The following is a 26,655-nucleotide window of genomic DNA, read 5'->3' on the forward strand; positions in this document are numbered from 1 at the left end:
AAGCGCGTTCATCCTGAAGAGAAATACTGAAGGCCACGCCTAAGCCTACAGGAGATCCAGAAGAAGGCAGATATTAGTGAGCATAAACTGCTCAAAAAAAATTAACTTTTTAATCAGAGTATAGCATCAATTATGAGGAACGGGATTTACTTCTGGAGAAGATGCCATGTCATTATCTTCTGTAGTCACATCTTCCTCCGATGTCCTTCTATTCCCACCACAGAGTCCGTCTGTCAGAAGACAAGAAAAATTACCAAGAGTTTTCCACACTCATATACACTGCTCAACACTTTATAATCAGAGTATAGCATCAGGTCAGGGAAACTCCTGGGATATTCATCTGGTCAGTGAAGTAGCAGAGGGGGTTGTTACCAACAGGTGCACTAGATGGGCAACAATGAGACAACCCCCAAAACAGGAATGGTTTTACAGGTGGAGGCCACTGACATTTTCCCTACTCATCTTTTCTGAGTGTTTGTCACTAGTTTTGCATTTGGCTGGGGTCAGTGTCACTACTGGTAGCATGAGGCCATACCTGGACCCTATAGAGGTTGCACAGGCAGTCCAACTCCTCCAGGATGGCACATCAATGGGTGTCATTGCCAGAAGGTTTGCTGTGTCTCCCAGCACAGTCTCAGGAGCATGGAGGAGATTCCAGGAGACAGGCAGTTACTCTAGGAGAGCTGGACAGGACCGTAGAAGGTCCTTAACCCATCAGCAGGACCGGTATCTTCTCCTTTGTGCAAGGAGGAACAGGATGAGCACTGCCAGAGCCCTACAAAATGACCTCCAGCAGGACACTGGTGTGAATGTCCCTGACCAATCAGTCAGAAACAGACTTCATGAGGGTGGCCTGAGGGCCCGACGTCCTCTAGTGGGCTCTGTGCTCACTGCCCGGCACCGTGGAGCTCGATTGGCATTTGCCGTTGAACACCAGAATTGGCAGCTCCACCACCGGCACCCTGTGCTTTTCACAGATGAGAGCAGGGTCACCCTGAGCACATGTGACAGACGTGAAAGGGTCTGGAGAAGCCGTGGAGAACATTATGCTGCCTGTAACATCGTTCAGCATGACTGGTTTGGTGGTGGGTCAGTGATGGTCTGGGGAGGCGTCTCCATGGAGGGACGCACAGACCTCTACAGGCTAGACAATGGCACCCTGACTGCCATTAGGTATTGGGATGAAATCCTTGGACCCATTGTCAGACCCTATGCTGGTGCAGTGGGTCCTGGGTTTCTCCTGGTGCAGCACAATGCCCGGCCTCATGGGGCCAGAGTATGCCGCCAGTTCCTGGAGGATGGAGGAATTGATACCATTGAATGGCCCCCACTCTCTTCTGACCTGAATCCAATAGAACACCTCTGGGACATTCTGTTTCAGACCATCCAATGGCGCCAGGTTGCACCTCAGTCTGTTCAGGAGCTCAGTGATGCCCTGGTCCAGATCTGGGAGGAAATACCCCAGGACACCATCCGTCGTCTCATTAGGAGCATGTCCGACATTGTCAGACATGCATACAAGGACATGGGGGCCATACACACTACTGAGGACCATTCTGAGTCACTGCAATGACATTTCACCAAAATGGACTCGCCTGCTGCATCATTTTTTCACTTTGATTTTCGGGATGTCTTTGAGTTCAGCCCTCTGTAGGGTGATAATTTTAATTTCCATCAAACTATGTGGCATCCTTTCCTTCCTAACACATTACCCAGTCCATACCAGTATAGATCCTAATATATTACCCAGTCCATACCAGTATGGATCCTAACATATTACCCAGTCCATACCAGTATAGATCCTAACACATTATCCAGACTATACCAGTATAGATCCTAACACATTACCCAGTCCATACCAGTATAGATCCTAACACCTTACCCAGTCCATACCAGTATAAATCCTAACACATTACCCAGTCCATACCAGTATAGATCCTAACACATTACCCAGTCCATACCAGTATAGATCCTAACACATTACCCAGTCCATACCACTATAGATCCTAACTCATTACCCAGTATATACCAGTATAGATCCTAACACATTACCCAGTCCATACCAGTATAGACCCTAATGCATTTTCCAGTCCATACCAGTATAGATCCTAACACATTACCTAGTCCATACCAGTATAGATCCTAACACATTGCCCAAAGCGGAAAGCTGCTTTTCATGGGGGCACATTTTTAGGCCAATGGCTCCTGCTGCTATCAATCTGTCCAATGAGGAGAGAGACAGCGGCTGGAGCCACTACACTCGTGCACATCACGGGATCGGATCTGACCATAATCCCCCCCACCTAATGATTTGGACCAGTGCCCAAAGCAAGGTCCATAAAGACATGAATGAATGAGTTTGGGGTGGAGAATTGAGCGGTTGAGGTTAGGACCAGTCAAGTTCCTCCAACCCAATATTGCTTATCCATGTCTTTATGGACCTTGCTTTGTACACTGGTGTGCAGTCATGTTGGAACAGGAAGGGGCCATCCCCAAACTCTTCCCACAAAGTTGAGAGCACGAAATTGTCCAAAATGTCTTGGTATGCTGAGGCCTTAAGAGTTCCCTTCAGTGGAACTAAGGGGCCAAGCCCAACCCCTGAAAAAGAACCCCACACCATAATCCCCCCTCCACCAAATGATTTGGACCAGTGCACAAAGCAAGGTCCATAAAGGCATGGATGAGCGAGTTTGGGGTGGAGGAACTTGACTGGCCTGACCGGAACCTGATAGAACACCTTTGGGATGAATTAGAGCGGAGACTGCAAGCCAGGCCTTCTCTCCAACATAAGTGCCTGATCTCCTTCTGGAAGAATGGTCAAACATTTCCATAGACACACTCCTAAACCTTGTGGACGGCCTTCCCAGAAGAGTTGAAGCTGTTATAGCTGCAAAGGGTGGGCCAACTCAATATTGAACCCTACAGACTAAGACTGGGATGCCATTAAAGTTCATGTGTGTGTAAAGGCAGGCGTCCCAATACTTATGGTAATATAGTGTGTATATACATGTATACGTGTACAAAAAATCCTGCTACTGTATGAGTCGCTGACCACCACCATTACTAGTGTAGAGAAAAATAAAATTCCAGTTGTAAGCTGGGGAACAGGTAGCAGGTGCAAAGATCCCTGGGATGAGCAGTCTTTCAGGCACAGATACCAAATCCAGTGAGGTAGTGACAAACAGTGCGGTGTTTATTGGTGCTATATACAAGTTTATATACAGGTGCTGTACGGTGCTTTAAGGAAAACAAGCAGGAATAATAATAATAAACAAAAGCCTAGCCGTGTCACGGCGCTTACTACACACAATGCAGTCCCTAACTAACACAGACTGAGCAAGCCTACAGCTTGTCAGCTTCCAAAGACACACACTGACAGTGTTACCAACCTTCTGCTCTCCTAGACAAACGTTGTCTAATTTCCCAGGCTGAGAGAGCCCTGCTGTTTGTCTCAGGTGAGTTTAAATTGGCCTGGTGAAGAGGGCCAAGATCCGAACTGGATCATGGATCAGAGATCCCTAAAGGTATACGAGAGATGCCTGGGTGATGTATAAACCCCGAACAGGACTTTTCCTGGCTCTCTTTGGGACGCTCTGCTACACAGTATATAGCCCAGAGTTTGTAGACGCCATAATGTTTGCGTAAACCAATCAATATACGCTTATTCAGATTTTTTTTACCAAAAATTTGTAGCAATTTTTTTTTATATTTTTATTTAAAAATTGTTTTCTTACAGATGGACGCTTTGTTGTGAATACCTCGGGAGGAGATCCAATTTTATCTCCAGATTTCAAGGCAGAAGATGATGACATCACACAATGTTCTCCAGGAGAAAATCCCATTACTCCAACCACAGATCACAGACCTTACCATCTGGAGGGGTCAATGAATCCTTCTAACCCTGAGGAACCTTCTGATAAGTCCTATACTATGACCTCAGATGTCCATCTAAGATCAGTTAATACTTCTAATCCTGAGGAACCTTCTGACCATTTCCATACTATGACTTCATATAGCCATCAGAGATCAATGGATCCTTCTAATCCTGAGGAACCTTCTGACCATTTCCATACTATGACTTCATATAGCCATCAGAGATCAATGGATCCCTCTAATCCCGAGGAACCTTCTGACCATTTCCATACTATGACTTCATATGTCCATCTAAGTTCAATTAATACTTCTAATCCCGAGGAACCTTCTGACCATTTCCATACTATGACTTCATATATCCATCAGAGATCAATGGATCCTTCTAATTCCGAGGAACCTTCTGACTATTTCCATACTATGACTTCGTATAGCCATCAGAGATCAATGGATCCTTCTAATCCTGAGGAATCTTCTGACTATTTCCATACTATGACTTCGTATAGCCATCAGCGATCTCACAGTCCCGATCAAGCAACACCTCCATCCAATCCCATGGAGTCTTTTTTATATGACGGAGGTCAGCCAGGAGAGCGTTCTTTTTGTAAAAAGTCCCGCAGTAAAAGCAAAGCCCGACGCAAACAACAGAGAGCTCCCTCAGACGAGCGTTCTTTTTCCTGTTCGGAGTGTGGGAAATGTTTCGCTACCAAACAAAATCTCCTCATACATTTGAGAATTCACACGGGCGAGCGTCCTTTTCCGTGTTCAGAGTGCGGGAAATGTTTCACGAAGAAAGAACACCTTCTTAAACATCAGAGGAGTCACACGGGCGAGCGCCCTTTTTCGTGTTCGGAGTGCGGGAAATGTTTTATTCAGCAACAACACCTTCAGACGCACCAGAGAATTCACACCGGCGAGCGTCCTTTTTCATGTTCGGAGTGCGGGAAATGTTTCACTTGGAAAATAAGCCTTCGTAGACACCAGAGGAGCCACACGGGGGAGCGCCCTTTTTCATGTGCCGAGTGCGGGAAATGTTTTACTGAGAGAGGAAACCTTCTCAAACACCAGAAACTTCATTTAGGCGAGCGTCCTTTCTCATGTTCGGAGTGTGGGAAATGCTATACAAACCAAGGAAATGTAATCAGACATCAAAGAATCCACACCAAATGATGCACATTGTTTGGAGTGCAGGACATGTGTTTCATTCAGCAACAACACCTTTTTACGCACCAGAGAATTCACATCGGCGAATGTCCTTTTTTATGTTCGGAGGTGTTATACACCAGGGATGTCACACAGGGAAGGTCCCTTTCTTGTGTACAGAGTGCAGGAAACCTTCTTAAGCACCAGAAACTTCACTTAGGCGAGTGTCCTTTCTTATGCTCAAAGTGCGGGAAATGCTTTAAACACTAAGGAAATCTAACCAGATATCAGAGGATTTACACCAAATGATGCTGCGGAGATGAGGAGTTGGGCCGAATACCCCCCGGTTCGGATGGCACCGGAACTCTCGAACATCGCAAAAAGTTCAGACCTGAACCACAAACCCTATTAAAGTCTATGGGACTCGAACTTGAAAAATGAAAAGTCCCCATTTTGAAAGCTTATAGGAAAGCTATTGGCCATAAAAAGGGTATGGGTGGTCCAAGTACTGCCCTGGGGGGACATGTATCAATGCAAAAATATTAAAAAAAAAAGATAATTTTGTGGTTTTAAAGATGCTTTAAGTGCAACAATAAAAATTCATTTAAATATAATGCCTGGGGGGTCCCCTTAATGTGCCTGTAAAGTGGTGTATCTGTACCATGCATAGAACATGCTGCAGCAAAAATTACATTTCTAAAGAAAAAAAAAAGAGTCAAATCACATTTAAAATGATTCGAGGTTGCAATTGTCAGCACCCGGCTATTAAAAAACTTCCCCCCCCCCCCTTCAGTCCATACCAGGCCCGTCAGGTTAAGGGGATCCCAATGCCAAAATTAAAAGGAAACCGGCGTGGACCCCCCCCCCCCCAAATCCATACCAGACCCTTACCCGGCATGCAGCCTGGCAGGTCAGGAAAAGGGGGGGGGGTGAGCAAGCGCCTCCTCCTCCTGAACTATACCAGGCCACATGCCCCAAACATGGGCAGGGTTGTCCGGTTCTGCGAGTGGGGGGGGGGCTTATCGGAATCTGGAAGCCCTCTATAACAAGGAGGCCCTCAGATTCCACCCCTTCCCCTATGTGAATGATTTAGCATTTAATGATGCTTAAAGCTGAACAATAAAAATGAAAAAATCCTTTAAATATAGTGCCTAGGTCCCCTTAGTCTGTAAAGTGGTGCATCTGTACCATGTATAGAACCTGCTGCAGCAAAACTGACATTTATAAGGGGAAAAAAATGACATCTAAATTACTGGCAATACAAAATGTTACGTTTGTGTCCCTCCCCCCAATCTATACTAGTGGGTCGCTCATCCCGCCGAGCGCCCTAAAAATTTGGGTGTACGCTGAACAGGCGATGTTCGGCCCGCACTTTTTTTCGACTATAACTGTTTGCCCAACTCTAGCTGAAAACTGTACGTTGGCATTTAACAGGTGGAACAGTTCAATACATACTATAGATCAACTACAGTATACATCCTGGCAAAAGTGCCACTTCAGTTACAGGTGGAGTCTGTCCTATTTTCTACTTCTTCTTGTAGACCCCTGTGGTGAGATCTGAGTTCTTTTGTCCTGCTCTTATTGGGATGTCCCCATTCTGTTTTTTCCATTCTTCATAATCCATTAAAAATTCAACACAAAGAATGGGAGTCCCTCATAGTAGGTCTAGCAGGTATACAAACCTTGAACTCAATTGATAAAGGCGAACCAAGGGGACTTTTGTTATCTCTCCAAGCCTTTGATCATCCTCTTTACTAGGAGAATAGACCCAAATGGTGCCCCATTGTCACGGTCCTGGATCAGGCTCGGAGACCAGTAGCTAGAGCAGTAGAGAGACTCCCACGGACCAGCAGGATAGGTATACAAGCAAATCCCCCTGGTGGATGATGCGGGTTCACCCGAGGTGTATATTCTAAGTACTAACTGGTATTCACCAGAGCTCCTGATGGTGGCAATGGGTCTTGCTGCATGTTAGTACCAGGTTGCCATCCTCAGGATCGCCCCACTAGGAGGTGAGCAAGCCGGGGTCCAGAAGAAGATATAGCAGGTAGGGATCAAGCAGAAACCTAGTCAGTAAACAGGCCAAAGGTCAATAACAAGTGGTCGCCGGTTGGGATTAAGCAGAAGCATAGTCAAGGAACAAGCCAAAGGTCAGTAATGAGTGGTCGCAGGTTGGGATCAAGCTGAAGCGTAGTCAAAGATCAAGCCAAAGGTCAGTAACAAGTGGTTGCAAGTTGGGAACAAGCTTAGGAAGAAGCTAATGGTCAGTAACAAGCAGTTGCAGGTTGGGATCAAGCAGAAGCGTAGTCGAGGAACAAGCCAAAGGTCAGGAGCAAGCAGTTGCAGGTTGGGATCAAGCAGAAGCGTAATCAAGGAACAAGCTAAAGGTGGGTAACGAGTGGTTGCAGGTTGGGATTAAGCAGAAATGTAGTCTAGGAACAAGCCAAAGGTTGGTAATGAGTGGTCGCAGGCTAAAATCAAGCTGGAGTATAGTCAAGGAGCAAGCAAAAGTTCAGTAACAAACGGTTGCAGGTTGGGATCAAACAGAAGCGTAGTCAAGGAGCAAGCAAAAGGTCAGTAACAAACGGTTGCAGGTTGGGATCAAACAGAAGCGTAGTCAAGGAGCAAGAGAAAGGTCAGTAATAAGCGGTTGCAGGTTGGGATCAAACAGAAGCGTAGTCAAGAAACAAGCTAAAGTTCGGTAACGAATGATTGCAGGTTGGGATTAAGCAGAAGTGTAGTCGAGGAATGACTACACTTGGAGGTGGGGATGAGGATGAGAGTTACATTGTGGAAAGGCTGTCCACAATGTAACTCTCCTCCCCCTCCAGAATCATCCTCATCTATCTTTACAATGTAACTCCATCATGTCAGGGTGTATGGTGTAAGATCTGGGCAGATTAGAACAGTCCACACACAGGCTGAGGCTACAACAGTGTGCTGCACACTTACCCTCCAAGTTGCTCTCTCGAGTTTGCATGCACCAGAGAAAGCGGCCACTTCTGAGGCTGGCAACACCCCCTCTACGAGTCTCGCCTAATCACATTGCTGTCCGAACAGCAGGCCCTTCCTCAGGGTAGGAGCCGGAGCGAGTGCCCAATCACTCAGCTGCAGGGGGGAGAACAAGGGGAGGAGGAATCAGTGTCCCAGCTTTGGTGGCTTGTGTGCTTCTCTGTGGCCGTGTGAGGTTTGTTCTTTTTTGGCGGGCTATCGGCTGACTGCCAAAGTGCCTTATACTGCTGGAGCTGACCCCTGGCCCCCTAAAAGTGTACGAGCCATCCCCCTTGGGCCCTGGGAGGAACCCTAGGGTTCTATGGAACCCTGGTTGAGGAAGAATGCTCCTCACACTTTTAGCCCTTGAGAAGAATTGCCCCTTACAGAAAGCTAAAAAGATCAATGGTGTCAGTTGGAACTTATCTGAGAGGCAGAAATTGCTTATTGCTCAAGGAACTTCTAGCAACCTCTGGAGGAACCCTAGAATTCCATGGAACCCTGGTTGAGGACCACTTGTGGTCATTGAGAAGAATTGACCCCTGTGGCAAACACAGCCACTGTATATTGTCCTTCGTGTATGCATTATGTTTATTGCATGTGTATACCTTTGAGAACCAAGTGTTTGGAGTGTGGTTTATGTGGAGAGAGTGAGAACTCTTTCACTTGGGACTATCATATGTCTGAGCAGTGTACCTCAGGAGATGGGTGGGGGTTTGTTATTGTTAAATACCTGCCTTCTATTGTCCTATTGTTTCTGTCTGGCAGAGTAAGGTTATTATAGGATGTTCAGCTTTGTGTGTGGAATGACTCGAAGAGGGAGGGGTTTTGGCAGAGTGTAGATCCCTGGTGTTTTCAATAAACAAAGCATTCTAGTTTTGACCTCCAAGCTAAGTGTCGTCTGGTTATTGGAGGGTTGGGAATATTATATACGCTACCAGGATCATTGTATGCTGTGCCTGACTACCAGTGGAGATATCGTGGATCATACTGCTACTCCGCTACAACCCCCTTACAGATAGATAAAAGGATCAATGGTGCCAGTGGGAACTTATCTGAGAGGCAGAAATTGCTCAAGGAACCCCTAGCCACCTCTGGAGGAACCCTGGTTGAAAAACCCTGGTTTAAGCTGAAGGGATGCATACCATTGTTGCAGTTGTTACTACTGTTACCGCTTAAGCCCTATTCTCAAGTGTCTATACTACCTCTACCATGTGAACGTTACAGTGAAGTTATCTGTTGTGATATGTTTATGACGCAAAGGTTACTCTGATACTGGACTGTGTAAATGTATTGTATAACATGACAAGATATGGTCTTCAATAAACAGATTTGTTCTGCAGAGTCTGGTCACTTGAGGAAGATGAGCCCAAGTGTGCCTTTACAGTGTATATAAAAGGGGAATAAAGTGGAAGTGAATAAGATTGGTATATAGAAGGAAGAGCACCCATGTCAGGTTCCTATGGCATTGAGCCCTTGTAGAAAGCTTGGGGTTCAACAGGAGGCTGAGCCTAAGCCCCAGCCTGCTTCTTTGCCAGGGCCATGATGGTGGGGACTGTCAGCAAACTGTATCCAGGTCGCGGCCCCAGGTACGCCCAGCTGACAATGCGGAGACCACTCATCTGTGCAGCCTACAGATGGCAGGAGTCAGAAGAGGAACTGGAAAACGGGCCAAAGTCAGGGCAGCAGGCAAGCGGAAATAGTAGACAAAGCTGGGGTCGGTATACATAGGATAAACCAAGACACAAGTCCATCTAGCTCAGGGGTGTCAAACTGGTGGCCCTCCAGGTGTTGCGGAACTACAAGTCCCTTCATGACTCTGCCTGTGGGAGTCATTGTTGTAATGCCTCATGGGACTTGTAGCTCAGCAATAGCTGGAGGGCCGGCAGTTTGACACCTGTGATAGCTCAACCAATAAAAAAAGAACACACAACCATACAATCCCATATACACAATCTTACACCCACAGGTGCTCCAGAGGAAGGCAAAAAAAACCCCAGCAAAGCACGATCCAATTTGCTACAGCAGGGCAAAAAATTCCTTCCTGATCCCCCGAGAGGCAATCGGATATCCACTGGATCAACTTTACCTATAAATGTTAGTACCCAGTTATATTATGTGTACCAAGGAAAGAATCCAGGCCTTTTCTAAAGCAATCTACTGAGCTGGCCGAAATGACCCCTGGAGGGAGTCCATTCCATATTTTCACAGCTCTTATGGTGAAAAAACCTTTCTGTATTTGGAGACGAAACCTCTTTTCATCTAAACGTAAAGAGTGCCCCCTTGTCCTTTGTGATGACCTTAAAGTAAATAACTCAACACCAAGTTCACTGTATGGACCCCTTATGTACAGTATTTATACATGGAGATCATATCCCCCCTTATGTATTTATACATGGAGATCATATCCCCCCTTATGTATTTATACATGGAGATCATATCCCCCCTTATGTATTTATACATGGAGATCATATCCCCCTTATGTATTTATACATGGAGATCATATCCCCCCTTATGTATTTATACATGGAGATCATATCCCCTTATGTATTTATACATGGAGATCATATCCCCCTTATGTATTTATACATGGAGATCATATCCCCCTTATGTATTTATACATGGAGATCATATCCCCCTTATGTATTTATACATGGAGATCATATCCCCCATTATGTATTTATACATGGGTATCATATCCCCCCTTATGTATTTATACATGGTGATCATATCCCCCCTTATGTATTTATACATGGAGATCATATCCCCCCCCCTTATGTATTTATACATGGAGATCATATCCCCCCCTATATATTTATACATGGAGATCATATCCCCCCTTATGTATTTATACATGGTGATCATATCCCCCCTTATGTATTTATACATGGAGATCATATCACCCTCTTATGTATTTATACATGGAGATCATATCCCCCCTTATGTATTTATACATGGAGATCATATCCCCCATTATGTATTTATACATGGGTATCATATCCCCCCTTATGTATTTATACATGGTGATCATATCCCCCCTTATGTATTTATACATGGAGATCATATCCCCCCTTATGTATTTATACATGGAGATCATATCCCCCCCTATATATTTATACATGGAGATCATATCCCCCCTTATGTATTTATACATGGTGATCATATCCCCCCTTATGTATTTATACATGGAGATCATATCCCCCCCTTATGTATTTATACATGGAGATCATATCCCCCCTATATATTTATACATGGAGATCATATCCCCCCTTATGTATTTATACATGGTGATCATATCCCCCCCCCCCTTATGTATTTATACATGGAGATCATATCCCCCAGTATGTATTTATACATGGAGATCATATCACCCTCTTATGTATTTATACATGGAGATCATATCCCCCCTTATGTATTTATACATGGAGATCATATCCCCCAGTATGTATTTATACATGGAGATCATATCCCCCTTATGTATTTATACATGTTGATCATATCCCCCCTTATGTATTTATGCATGGAGATCATATCCCCCTTATGTATTTATACATGTTGATCATATCCCCCCTTATGTATTTATGCATGGAGATCATATCCCCCCCTTATGTATTTATACATGGTGATCATATCCCCCTTATGTATTTACACATGGAGATCATATCCCCCCCTTATGTATTTATACATGGTGATCATATCCCCCCTTATGTATTTTTACATGGAGATCATATCATCCCCTTATGTATTTATACATGGAGATCATATCCCCCCTTATGTATTTATGCATGGAGATCATATCCCCCTTATGTATTTACACATGGAGATCATATCCCCCCCTTATGTATTTATACATGGTGATCATATCCCCCCTTATGTATTTATACATGGAGATCATATCCCCCCTTATGTATTTTTACATGGAGATCATATCATCCCCTTATGTATTTATACATGGAGATCATACCCCCCTTATGTATTTATACATGGAGATCATATCCCCCCCTTATGTATTTATACATGGAGATCATATCCCCCCCCCCTATATATTTATACATGGAGATCATATCCCCCTTATGTATTTATACATGGTGATCATATCCCCTCTTATGTATTTATACATGGAGATCATATCCCCCCCTATATATTTATACATGGAGATCATACCCCCCTTATGTATTTATACATGGTGATCATATCCCCCCTTATGTATTTATACATGGAGATCATATCACCCTCTTATGTATTTATACATGGAGATCATATCCCCCCCTTATGTATTTATACATGGAGATCATATCCCCCCTTATGTATTTATACATGGAGATCATATCCCCCCCTATATATTTATACATGGAGATCATATCCCCCTTATGTATTTATACATGGAGATCATATCCCCCCTTATGTATTTATACATGGAGATCATATCACCCCCTTATGTATTATACATGGAGATCATATCCCCCCTTATGTATTTATACATGGAGATCATATCCCCCCCTTATGTATTTATACATGGTGATCATATCGCCCCTTAATCTCCTCTTTTCAAGAGAGAATAAATTCAGTTCCTCTAATCTTTCGTTATAGCTGAGCTCCTCCATGCCTCTTATCAGTTTGGTTGCCCTTCTCTGCACTTTCTCCAGTTCCCCGATATCCTTTTTGAGAACTGGAGCCCAAAACTGAACTGCATATTCCAGATGAGGTCTTACTAATGATTTGTACAGGGGCAAAATGATATCTCTCTCTCTGGGGTCCATACCTGTCCTAATACAAGAAAGGACTTTACTTGCTTTGGAAACAGCAGCTTGGCCTTGCATGCTATTATTAAGCTTAGGATCTACCAGAGCACCCAGATCCTTCTCCACTATGGATTCCCCCATATGCTTTTCCACTATGGATTCCCTCAGATCCTTCCCCGCTATGGATTCCCCCAGATCCTTCTCCACTATGGATTCCCCCATATCCTTCTCCACAATGGATTCCCCCATATCCTTCTCCACTATGGATTCCCCCAGATCCTTCTCCACTATGGATTCCCCCAGATCCTTCTCCACTATAGATTCCCCCAGATCCTTCTCCACTATGGATTCCCCCAGATCATTCTCCACTATGGATTCCCCCAGAACCTTTTCCGCTATGGATTCCCCCAGATCCTTCTCCACTATGGATTCCCCCAGATCCTTCTCCACTATGGATTCCCCCAGATCCTTCTCCACTATGGATTCCCCCAGATCCTTCTCCACTATGGATTCCCCCAGTTCTACTCCACCTAGTATGTATGATGCTTGCATATTAGTAGCCCCCAAGTGCATAACTTTACATTTATCAACATTGAACCTCATTTGCCACATAGTTGCCCGATGAAACCGTGCATTGAGGTCAGCTTGTAAGTTGGAGACATCCTGTAAGAACGTCATTCCTCTGCAAAGCTTGGTGTCATCTGCAAGACTGAAATCCAAGACCCGATATTTTCTATAAACGTATTACAAAGTAAGGGTCCCAACACTGAACCTTGGGGTACCCCACTAATAACAATGAACCTTGGGATACCCCACTAATAACACTGTACCTTGGGGTACCCCACTATTAACACTGAACCTTGGGATACCCCACTAATAACACTGAACCTTGGGATACCCCACTAATAACAATAAACCTTGGGATACCCCACTATTAACACTGAACCTTGGGATACCCCACTAATAACACTGTACCTTGGGATACCCCACTATTAACACTGAACCTTGGGATACCCCACTAATAACACTGAACCTTGGGATACCCCACTATTAACACTGTACCTTGGGGTACCCCACTAATAACACTGAACCTTGGGGTACCCCACTAATAACACTGTACCTTGGGATACCCCACTAATAACACTGAACCTTGGGGTACCCCACTATTAACACTGAACCTTGGGTTATCCCACTAATAACACTGAACCTTGGGGTACCCCATTAATAACACTGAACCTTGCGGTACCCCACTAATAACACTGAACCTTGGGGTACCCCATTAATAACACTGAACCTTGGGATACCCCACTATTAACACTGAACCTTGGGGTACCCCATTAATAACACTGAACCTTGGGGTACCCCACTAATAACACTGAACCTTGGGATACCCCACTATTAACACTGAACCTTGGGGTACCCCATTAACAACACTGAACCTTGGGGTACCCCACTAATAACACTGAACCTTGGGATACCCCACTATTAACACTGAACCTTGGGATACCCCACTAATAACACTGTACCTTGGGGTATCCCATTAATAACTCTGAACCTTGGGGTACCCCACTAATAACACTGAACCTTGGGATACCCCACTAATAACACTGTACCTTGGGGTATCCCATTAATAACTCTGAACCTTGGGGTACCCCACTAATAACACTGAACCTTGGGATACCCCACTATTAACACTGAACCTTGGGGTACCCCATTAATAACACTGAACCTTGGGGTACCCCATTAATAACACTGAACCTTGGGATACCCCACTATTAACACTGAACCTTGGGGTACCCCACTAATAACACTGAACCTTGGGGTACCCCACTAATAACACTGTACCTTGGGATACCCCACTAATAACACTGTACCTTGGGGTACCCCACTAATAACACTGAACCTTGGGATACCCCACTAATAACAATAAACCTTGGGATACCCCACTATTAACACTGAACCTTGGGATACCCCACTAATAACACTGTACCTTGGGATACCCCACTATTAACACTGAACCTTGGGATACCCCACTAATAACACTGAACCTTGGGATACCCCACTATTAACACTGTACCTTGGGATACCCCACTAATAACACTGAACCTTGGGGTACCCCACTAATAACACTGTACCTTGGGTTATCCCACTAATAACACTGAACCTTGGGGTACCCCATTAATAACACTGAACCTTGCGGTACCCCACTAATAACACTGAACCTTGGGGTACCCCACTATTAACACTGAACCTTGGGTTATCCCACTAATAACACTGAACCTTGGGGTACCCCATTAATAACACTGAACCTTGTGGTACCCCACTAATAACACTGAACCTTGGGGTACCCCATTAATAACACTGAACCTTGGGATACCCCACTAATAACACTGAACCTTGGGGTACCCCATTAATAACACTGAACCTTGGGGTACCCCACTAATAACACTGAACCTTGGGATACCCCACTATCAACACTGAACCTTGGGGTACCCCATTAATAACACTGAACCTTGGGGTACCCCACTAATAACACTGAACCTTGGGATACCCCACTATTAACACTGAACCTTGGGATACCCCACTAATAACACTGTACCTTGGGGTATCCCATTAATAACTCTGAACCTTGGGGTACCCCACTAATAACACTGAACCTTGGGACACCCCACTAATAACACTGAACCTTGGGATAACCCACTAATAACACTGAACCTTGGGGTACCCCATTAATAACACTGAACCTTGCGGTACCCCACTAATAACACTGAACCTTGGGATATCCCACTAATAACACTGAACCTTGGGACACCCCACTAATAATACTGAACCTTGGGATATCCCACTAATAACACTGAACCTTGGGATACCCCACTAATAATACTGAACCTTGGGATATCCCACTAATAACACTGAACCTTGGGGTACCCCACTAATAACACTGAACCTTGGGGTACCCCATTAATAACACTGAACCTTGCGGTACCCCACTAATAACACTGAACCTTGGGATATCCCACTAATAACACTGAACCTTGGGACACCCCACTAATAATACTGAACCTTGGGGTACCCCACTAATAACACTGAACCTTGGGATACCCCACTATTAACACTGAACCTTGGGGTACCCCATTAATAACACTGAACCTTGCGGTACCCCACTAATAACACTGAACCTTGGGATACCCCACTAATAATACTGAACCTTGGGATATCCCACTAATAACACTGAACCTTGGGGTACCCCACTAATAACACTGAACCTTGTGATACCCCACTATTAACACTGAACCTTGGGGTACCCCATTAATAACACTGAACCTTGGGGTACCCCACTAATAACACTGAACCTTGGGATACCCCACTATTAACACTGAACCTTGGGGTACCCCATTAATAACACTGAACCTTGGGGTACCCCACTAATAACACTGAACCTTGGGATACCCCACTATTAACACTGAACCTTGGGATACCCCACTAATAACACTGTACCTTGGGGTATCCCATTAATAACTCTGAACCTTGGGGTACCCCACTAATAACACTGAACCTTGGGATACCCCACTATTAACACTGAACCTTGGGATACCCCACTAATAACACTGTACCTTGAGGTACCCCACTAATAACACTGAACCTTGGGGTACCCCATTAATAACACTGAACCTGCTAACCTTAGACCATTCAGAGTAAGAATCATTAACCACTACTCTCTGAATTCGGTCTTTTAGCCAGTTTTTTTTTTATCCATTTACAAACTGATCTTCCTAAGCCTGTAGACTTTACCTTACACGTTAGCTGCGTGTGCATGTATAGTCAGGCACAGAATACATGTTATACAAGGATAAACCAGGAGGACCTCAGAGAAATTGGATAGTTGCTCAGTCAACCCGGGGTGCACTGAGCATGTCTATATATAGGGAAGCAGACTGGGAGGTGGTTCTGGAAGTGACAGAAGGGAAAGGGATATAAATCCACACTAGAGCAGGCAACGCAGAAGCCAGCAGCACATGGGAATGGAGTCACGGATCTAGCAGAACCACTGCAGCAAGGATTGAAAATTTCACAAACAGCTGCAGGCTAGACCATGACAAGCAAGTTCGAGATGGGAAAGGTGGTGGTTCCCTGTGATGGAGGGAAGAGTAGTGTGGCGTCTGCCAAGTTATGCCCTTCTCAGCGGCAGGCCTTATCTTAGGGCCGCTGTGGTACAGAAGCTTCCAAGGAGCAGGGCTTGGACCGCAGAAGAAAAGAAGACCCCACAAGTGAAATATATCACCTTGCCCATTCCATGCCTACAGGTTGGAGCAAGACAAGTGTACTGTGCCGGAGAAGTGGTGGAGGATAGTTGGGGGGGATTTACTAAAACTTGGGCACACAGAATCTGGTGCAGCTGTGCATAGTAACCAATCAGCTTCCAGGTTTTAATTAAGGCCTAGTTGAACAAGTTAAAGTTAGAAGCGGATTGGTTGCCATGCATAGCTGCACCAGATTCCGTGTGCTCCAGTTTTAGTAAATCTCCACCTTCGTGTTCTACACTGTTAACCTCAAAAGGTCTCTGAAGCAGTGATGGAACTACCAGGGTCAGAAAAGTCATGTGTAATTGGGCACTCTGGAGGAGGGTTTAATGGTGCACTCTGGAGGAGGGTATAATAAGGCACTCTGGAGGATGGTGTAATGGGGCACTTTGGAGGAGAGTATAATAAGGCACTCTGGAGGAGGGTGTAATCGGGCACTCTGGAGGAGGGTGTAATGGAGCACTCTGGAGGAGGGTGTAATGGGGCACTTTGGAGGAGAGTATAATAAGGCACTCTGGAGGAGGGTGTAATCGGGCACTCTGGAGGAGGGTGTAATGGAGCACTCTGGAGGAGGGTGTAATGGGGCACCCTGGAGGAGGGTGTAATCGGGCACTCTGGAGGAGGGTGTAATGGTGCACTCTGGAGGAGGGTGTAATGGGGCACTTTGGAGGAGAGTATAATAAGGCACTCTGGAGGAGGGTGTAATCGGGCACTCTGGAGGAGGGTGTAATGGAGCACTCTGGAGGAGGGTGTAATGGGGCACCCTGGAGGAGGGTGTAATGGGGCACCCTGGAGGAGGGTGTAATGGGGCACTCTGGAGGAGGGTGTAATGGGGCACTCTGGAGGAGGGTGTAATGGGGGTACTCTGGAGGAGGGTGTAATGGGGTACTCTGGAGGAGGATATAGGGGGGCACTCTGGAGGACGATGTAAGAGGGCACTGTGGAGGATTTAATGGAGCACTTTAGAGGAGGATGTAAGGGGGCACTGTGGAGGCATTAAGGGAGCACTTTAGACAAGGATGTAAGGGGGCACTGTGGATGATGTTAGGGGGCACTGTGGAGGCATTAAGGGAGCACTCTGGAGGAGGATGTAAGGTTGCAATATGGATGATGTTAAGGGGCACCCTAGAGACATTAAGGGTGCACTTTGGAGGAGGATGTAAGGGGGCACTGTGGATGAAGTTAGGGGGCACTCTGGAGGCATTAGGGAGCACTTTGGAGGAGGATGTAAGGGGGCACTGTGGATGAAGTTAGGGGGCACTCTGGAGGCATTTTAGGAGAGCACTATGGAGGAGGATGTAAGGGGAGTACTGTGGATGATGTTAGGGGGCACTCTGGAGGCATTAAAGGAGCACTTTGGAGGAGGATGTAAGGGGGCACTATGGATGAAGTTAGAGGGCACTCTGGAGGCATTTTAGGGGGAGCACTCTGGAGGAGGATTTAAGGATGTACTGTGGATGATGTTAGGGGGCACTGTGAATGATGTTAGGGGGAATTAAGAAAGCACTCTGGAAGTACTATTTTAGTACCTCCAGAGTGCCCCCTTACATCTTTCAAAGGTCCCCCTTACATCCTCCAAAATGCCCCCTAGTAATAGTAAAGTCAGTGGTGAAACTACCAGGGGCGCACTTGTGACCAAACATTCTGCCACTGTGGGGGGGGGGCCAAGACAGCAGGAAGGCGACCTGCTGCAGAAAACCTGAAAGGGTCCCGCTGCTGGGAAGGGCCCCGGGCCCAAAGGGAAGGGCCCTGGAACTGATTGAAAGGGCCTTGAGATGTCATCAAGAGGGCCCTTCATGGTATCTTGCCCTGATGATACTAGTTACACCTCTGCTCTGAAGTCTAGTGCTGGGACAGGTAGGAACAGTCTGAGGTCACCAGCTGAAAAGATGACGCTGTCCTTCTGGTGTGAGACCCACTGGAGTTAATCGATAAATGGCCATAATAGGGAGACAACTCGCACAATAATTATCTCTACTGTAGTGAGGCTGGAGGCATGTTTGGAATGGTTCCCCCTTGCTGCCCAGGAGGTGGTGCCCACATGGTGGCCTGTCCTACATACATGAAGCCACTACAAATACCACATAGTTGGGAGGTATTGAATATATATGCTTGGGGGATCGTCTGAAGTTTGACGAACAGGGGACAGTGATGATGGAGTCTGAAATAAGACAGTTGGGAGACCGTTTAGACACAGCATATCGGTAGAGGAAGAGTAATCTATAAAATTCATAGCTCAGAATGCCATAGAAATGTTTATTTTCTTTTTTCTTTTATTCTTCATTGTCTGGATTTGATGTGAGGTAAAATCTTGTGTGTAATCATCGATATACCCTAATAGAAGAATGGACCCCGAGGCAGAGGAAAAAACGATGGAACGTAATGTGCAATGCAGTATTTATATTCAACACAAGGTGGTGATCTCATGCATTGTCAGTGGAACGCAAGTGATGTCAGGTGCAGACAGGAAGTGATGTCACATACTGACAGGAAGTTCCGGGTGAAAGGTGAGTTGGGAGGAAGTAGAGAGGAGACATTGCTGGAACTGGCAGAGGAGGTAATAAGATATTATTTTCTATTTACACCCAGTAACCCCCCCCCCCCCAGTCATGTTTCGTCCTCTTCCTCCATAGTCACTGTGACGTCTTTTATCTCCAGCAGATGATGACACGCACTCAGGATATTTTCTTTTATGTACACAGATATATCCTAAAAATAGAGTAATATATTCACGTAAGTGGATGTATGATATCGGTATAAATAGAACTTTTTTGCTGCCCTAATAAAATCAATAAAAATAATGTTAACAATTTGAGGTCAATGGATGTGCTACCCACGTCGAAAAACGTAATCGAAGTAGATAGGACAGGTGTAGCACGTCCAATCCTTTTGACCTGCTGCCCATGTAGAAAGTCCCATTGATTTCCATCGGGACACAGGGACTGCACAGACACATGCGCCGTGTCCCGATATGACATCCGTGGGGGGTCCGTGTTCCCCAACACACACAGGGTGAGGAGTTCGGGGACGCAGACCTGCACTCGCCCTCACTCTTCTTACAGGATATATTTGGCATTTATTAGCACAACACAAGACACAGTTATAAACCTCCCTCTGCTATTAGGCTGCATTCAACCCTGAGCGTCCTGTTTTTGTGCTTTCTAGGCGTTTTTGTACAACGTTTTCCAAAAGTTTTGGAGCTTTGGCGTTTTTTTGTATTAGCCAATAGAGAAAACAATCACTTTTTCTGCTTTCAGCTGCTTTAACAATGCACCAATCTGGCCGATTCGAGCTACAAAAGAGCTCCAAAACTTTTTTAGAGCTTCAGGTGGAGATGTGAACCACCATCATTATATTTTTTGAGCTTTTTGGAGTTTAGAGCTTCGAGCTCCAAAATGATCAGGTGTGAATGGAACCCGAGACAAAGGGTTTAAAAGGAATCTTAACTAGTCTATGAGCTATAATGATCCACAAAGCCACTATATGATCTGTCTACAGAGATCTTTTATGGATCACATGATCACATCAATAAGGATGGAGGAGGACTCAAGTCATATGACTGAGAAGATACTACAACTCACCCTGGAGATCATCTACCTGCTGACTGGAGAGGTGAGGAGGATTCTGGGAGGTCACATGACATCACTCTTATCTCTATTAATAAAACACAGACCTGACCGGAGAGGTGAGGAGGATTCTGGGAGGTCACATGACATCACTCTTATCTCTATTATTATAACACAGACCTGACCGGAGAGGTGAGGAGGATTCTGGGAGGTCACCTGACATCACTCTTATCTCTATTAATAAAACACAGACCTGACCTGAGAGGTGAGGGGGATTCTGGGAGGTCACATGACATCACTCTTATCTCTATTAATAAAACACAGACCTGACCGGAGAGGTGAGGAGGATTCTGGGAGGTCACATGACATCACTCTTATCTTTATTAATAAAACACAGACCTGACCGGAGAGGTGAGGAGGATTCTGGGAGGGTAATATAACATCTTCTTACAGAGATGCCCTCCAGTGGAGTCAAGTGACCATTTAACCATCATACTGCCTTGGCCTCATTCAATGAAACCCAAGAGAAAGAGTGTGAAGAAGATTCTAGAGGTCACCGAGAAGATGATGGAGCTGCTGACAGGAGAGGTGAGCGGTGCTGGGAATTCTGGGACATTATCCAGTAACAGACAAGGGATGTGTCTGGATGGTGACTGTATCATTGTGTGTGTCAGGTTCCTATAAGGTGTCAGGATGTCACTGTCTATTTCTCCATGGAGGAGTGGGAGTATTTAGAAGGACACAAGGATCTCTACAAGGACGTCATGATGGAGAATCAGCCGCCCCTCACATCACCGGGTAAGAGGAGACTTTATTGTAAAGGAGAGAGCAGTATGGAGGCTCCACCTAGATCCCCCATCATCTGATAAACACATAGAAACAATGTATTCAGTCAGTGTGTGTGTTTCCTACAGATGGATCCAGTAATGGGAACCCACCAGAGAGATGTCCCCGTCCTCTGTATTCCCGGGATTCCAAGCAGGAAGGTCACACCACCCCCCACCATCATCAGGTAGATGGAACTGAGCATGTAGACCTTAAACTACGAGAGGACATTCTTTTATTCTATTTTGTTCCTTATCTCAAATATATTCTATCATCTTTGTGATTTAGAGTGAAGAAATGAATGAAATCAAAGTTGAGGTTAAAGAGGAAGAAGAGATGTTGGTGAGTGGAGATCGGCAGTCTATGGAAAAGGGAGGTCCTCTGTGTTCCCGGAATTCTACCAATTATAACGAGAATGATCAGGTAGACGGGATTGGACAAAATAAAAGTTTAAACGAGAAGACATTCTTCATTGTATTTTTTACTCCTACTTATAAAAGTATTCTATCATCTTTCGGGGTTTAGGGTAAGGAGCTGAAAGACATCAAAGTTGAGGTTAATGAAGAAGAGACGTTGGTGAGTGGAGATCGGCAGTCTATAGAGGAGAGAGGTCCTCTGTATTCTCGGGATTCCACCCAGGAAGATCTCACCTATAAGGAGAATGATCAGGTAGATGGGACTGGGGAAAACAAACTTGAAAATAGTTCTACGAGAGGACATTCTTCTATGTCATTTCTTATTCCTTTCCTATTATCTTGGGGTTTAGGGGGAGGAGCTGAAAGACATCAAAGTTGAGGTTAAAGATGAAGAAGAAGAGAAGTTGGTGAGTGGAGATCGGCAGTCTATGGAGGAGGGGGAGATGATTAAGGAAAGTAAACAGGAGGAATCTTCTCTATATATGGACACAAGTAAGTAATTAATAAATACGGAAACATTGTATTTTACTTCTAGAAGTATAAAATATGTATTGACATTTGTTAGATGAGTTAAAAAAAGACAAATATCGAGTGTGTCCACCTCCAAGAGGATAAAGAAACACAATGTTAAACCTACAGCAGAGAGAGAATGAGAATCATTGATATTAGGGGCAGCAAATGAGGACCACCTATATCTAGTACCTACTGTACACCATATGAGTGATCCTTCCCTTGTTCTTCAATATGTTGTCATGTTTTCATAGAATGAGGTGGAGGAAGGCCCATCTCCATTCTCACAGTTACAATGTACAAATCTAATAATTACATGCCACTCTTTAGTGATGTCAGTGACCATCCTTGAAGACCACCTATATCAAGTACCTACTGTACACCATATGAGTGGTCCTTCCCATGTTCTTCAATATGTTGTCATGTTTCCATAGGATGAGGTGGAGGAAGGTCCATCTCTATTCTCACAGTTACAATGTCATCAATGTACAAATCTAAATATTACGTAACACTCTTTAGTGATGTCAGTAGCCATCCTTGAAGACCACCTATATCTAGTACCTACTGTACACCATATGAGTGATCCTTCCCATGTTCTTCAGTATGTTGTCATGTTCCAAGAGATGAGGTGGTGGAAGGCCCATCTCCATTCTCACAGTTACAATGTACAAATCTAATAATTACGTGCCACTCTTTAGTGATGTCAGTTACCATCCTTGAAGACCTCTTCTATCTAGTACCTACTGTACACCATGGGAGTGGTCCTTCCCATGTTCTTCAGTATGTTGTCATGTTTCCAAGAGATGAGGTGGAGGAAGGTCCATCTCCATTCTCACAGTTAAAATGTCATCAATGTACAAATCTAAATATTATGTGACACTCTTTAGTGATGTCAGTAGCCATCCTCGAAGACCTCCTATATCTGGTACCTAATGTACACCATATGAGTGGTCCTTCCCATGTTCTTCAGTATCTTGTCATGTTTCCATAGGATGAGGTGGAGGAAGGTCCATCTCCATTCTCACAGTTACAATGTCATCAAAGTACAAATCGAAATATTACATGCGACTATTTAGTGATGTCAGTAGCCATCCTTGAAGACCATGTATATTTAGTACCTACTGTACACCATATGAGTGGTCCTTCCCATGTTCTTCAATATGTTGTCATGTTTCCAAGAGATGAGGTGGAGGAAGGTCCATCTCTATTCTCACAGTTACAATGTCACCAATGTCCAAATAAGAAAAAAAAAATCCTAAAAATCCATACAAGATCCATAATCCTAGCATGCACCCTGGCTGGCCAGGGGAGGGGGAGGGGTGGATGAGCATGCCCCCCCCCCCCACTTCTGAACCTAAACCATACTAGGCCACATGTCCTCAACATGAGGGGTGCCCCCAAGCAGAGCACCTTGTTGATGAGAACTAGGGCCTCTGCCCTATAACCCTGGCCTGGTGGTTTTGGGGGTCCGAAAATGGGGGGGCTTATTGGAATCTGGAGGTCCCATAATAAATAGCGAACCTTCAGACTGAACACTTATCTCTTTCCTGGTCATCAATGTAGAAATCCTGTTACTCGATGTGGTTTGGGTGTATTGTATCCTTTATCTGGTTTGTATTCATCATTTGGTGTAATGGTTCCATGCTGGAGCTCTGAGATACTTCTTAGTGCTGGACCAACATATTTGACTCCTAAATGTAAGACTAGAAAAATATTTTTAATCTTTTTTTTTAAATTGTTTTCTTACAGATGGACACTTTCTTCTGACAACCTCGGAGGGAGATCCAATTTTATCTCCAGCTTTCAAGGCAGAAGATGATGACATCACACAATGTTCTCCAGGAGAAGATCCCATTACTCCAACCACAGATCACCGACCTTACCATCTGGAGGGGTCAATGGATCCTTCTAATCCTGAGGAATCTTCTGATCAGTCCCATACTATGACTTCAGATGACCACCTAAGATCAATGGATCCTTCTTATCCCGAGGAACCTTCTGATAAACCCCATACTATGACTTCAGATGTCCATCTAAGATCAATGGATCCTTCAAAACCTGACCAATCCCATACTATGACTTCAGATGACCACCTAAGATCAATGGATCCTTCTAATCCTGACCAATCCCATACTATGACTTCAGATGTCCATCTAAGATCAATGGATCCTTCTAATCCTGAGGAACCTTCTTATAAATTCCATACTATGACTTCAGATGTCCATCTAAGATCAATGGATCCTTCTAATCCTGAGGAACCTTCTTATAAATTCCATACTATGACTTCAGATGTCCATCTAAGATCAATGGATCCTTCTAATCCTGAGGAATCTTCTCATAAATCCCATACTATGACTTCAGATGTCCATCTAAGATCAATGGATCCTTCTAATCCTGAGCAACCTTCAGATCAATCCCATACTACGACTTCACATAGCGATCTGAGATGTCACAATGCGATTAGATTGACAAATCCATCCAATCCTGTGAAGTTCTCTTTATGTGACAGAGGTAACACAGTAGAGCCTTCGTTGTCCTCTTTAGTTTGTAATGAATCTAACAGTAAAAACAGAGAAGTACCGAAACAGCAGAGAGGTCCCTCGGGTGGGCGTCTTTTTTCATGCTCCGAGTGCGAGAAATGCTTCACCACAAAACAAAACCTTCTTATACATCAGAGAATTCACACGGGCGAGCGTCCTTTTTCATGTTCAGAGTGCGGAAAATGTTTTAGTAGGAAAGGAGAACTCCTAAGACACCAGAAAATTCACACGGGAGAGCGTCCTTTTTTATGTTCGGAGTGCGGGAAATGCTTCAACAAGAAGGAACACCTTCTTATACACCAGAGAAGCCACACAGGCGAGCGTCCTTTTTCGTGTCCGGAGTGTGGGAAGTGTTTCGTTCAGCAACAACACCTTCATACACACCAGAAAAGTCACGTGGGCGAGCGTCCTTTTTCATGTTCAGAGTGCGGAAAGTGTTTCGCTAAGAAAGAACACCTTCTCGTACACCAGAGAATCCACACAGGCGAACGTCCTTTTTCATGTTCGGAGTGCGGGAAAAGTTTCACTCAAAAGCATTACCTTCTTGCACACAAGAGGAGTCACACGGGCGAGCGTCCGTTTCAGTGCTCGACGTGCGGGAAATGTTTCCTTCAGCAGCAGCACCTTCTTAGGCATCAGAGAATTCACACGGGCGAGCGTCCCTTTTCATGCTCAGAGTGCGGGAAATGTTTCATTTTCAACTCCGACCTTCTTAAACACCTGAGGAGACACACGGGGGAGCGGCCTTTCTCCTGTACTGAGTGCGGGAAATGTTTCAACGAGAGGGGGAATCTTCTTAAACACCAAAGAGTTCACACGGGCGAGCGTCCTTTCTCGTGTTCAGAGTGCGGGAAATGCTTTTCGCTCCAAGGAAATCTAATCAGGCATCAGGTAACTCACAGCAACTGATGCCAAGGCTGTAAAAGGGGTACATCTTGGTACGTTCCAGTTACAGATGGAGACTCTTACTGACTTCTTCTATTTCTTGAAGACCACCGTGGTAAGATCTGACTGCTCGATCTTTTCCCGCACACACTGGTGTGTCCCCATTCACTACAATAAATAAAACATCCAACAGGAACTATGGGAGTCTCTCATATAAGGTCCATCAGATATGCAGACCCTGAACAAGAGATAAAAGCAAACTTGGGAACCTTTGTTACCCACCACCCAGCCTCTGATCCTCCCTCTTTCTTAAATCCTAAGGGCTCGTTCACACTTGCTTCAAAATGTGGCTTTGGACAAAGCAGTCTGAATACCAATCAAAGCTCCTGTCACTAAATAAAATGGTCACCTTACAGTCCTGGTCGCAAGTTGTGTTTGCTTCGCTTCAAAAATGATCCCCCATGTCTCTTTCTTGATGCTTTAAAGCCTCCATAGAAGTCTAAGACAACGCTCACTTACAGCACCTGAAGCTTTTGAGAGGCTTTTATTCAGAGTTAGCTTTGCTTTGTTTTGGAGATATTGCAGGTATGAGGTATCCCAGAATGCACCGAAGAGAACCAGAAAGATGTCATCAGCAGTCACTTCCGGTTCATGTGTATATATATTGGGAGTGTCTGATGCAGACATCACATCTGGTGTGCAGTGTGGAGCAGCAGGAAGGTGAGCGGGACCCGGAGTGGAGCGGAGCAACTAGCAGACGGCACACTTGGTGTGCAACGTGGGAACGTTATAGCAGGAGGGTCAGCGGGGACCGGAAAGAGAGAGGTACTACTATGTGGTACTGCTGAGCAGGGAATCTGCTAAAC

The 26,655-nt window shown here is 44.9% G+C and overlaps 2 protein-coding genes across 3 annotated transcripts in view; one reads left to right on the forward strand and one right to left on the reverse strand.

The window, feature by feature from the left end:
* The window catches only part of LOC309564434 (uncharacterized protein), a 173,925-nt gene that overhangs the window by 139,147 nt on the left and 8,123 nt on the right, over positions 1-26,655 (forward strand). Inside the window, 3 exon segments of the mRNA XM_082269064.1 lie at positions 3,737-5,033; positions 5,035-5,048; positions 24,114-25,805. Of these exon segments, the coding sequence (XP_082125190.1) occupies positions 3,737-5,033; positions 5,035-5,048; positions 24,114-25,805 (3,003 nt within the window).
* Positions 1-26,655, reverse strand: part of LOC309562677 (uncharacterized protein) — a 420,285-nt gene that overhangs the window by 20,428 nt on the left and 373,202 nt on the right. The window lies entirely within an intron of this gene.

Source organism: Pelophylax lessonae (assembly GCF_965119305.1).
Source record: "Pelophylax lessonae genome assembly, chromosome: 9".
NCBI lineage: Eukaryota > Metazoa > Chordata > Amphibia > Anura > Ranidae > Pelophylax > Pelophylax lessonae.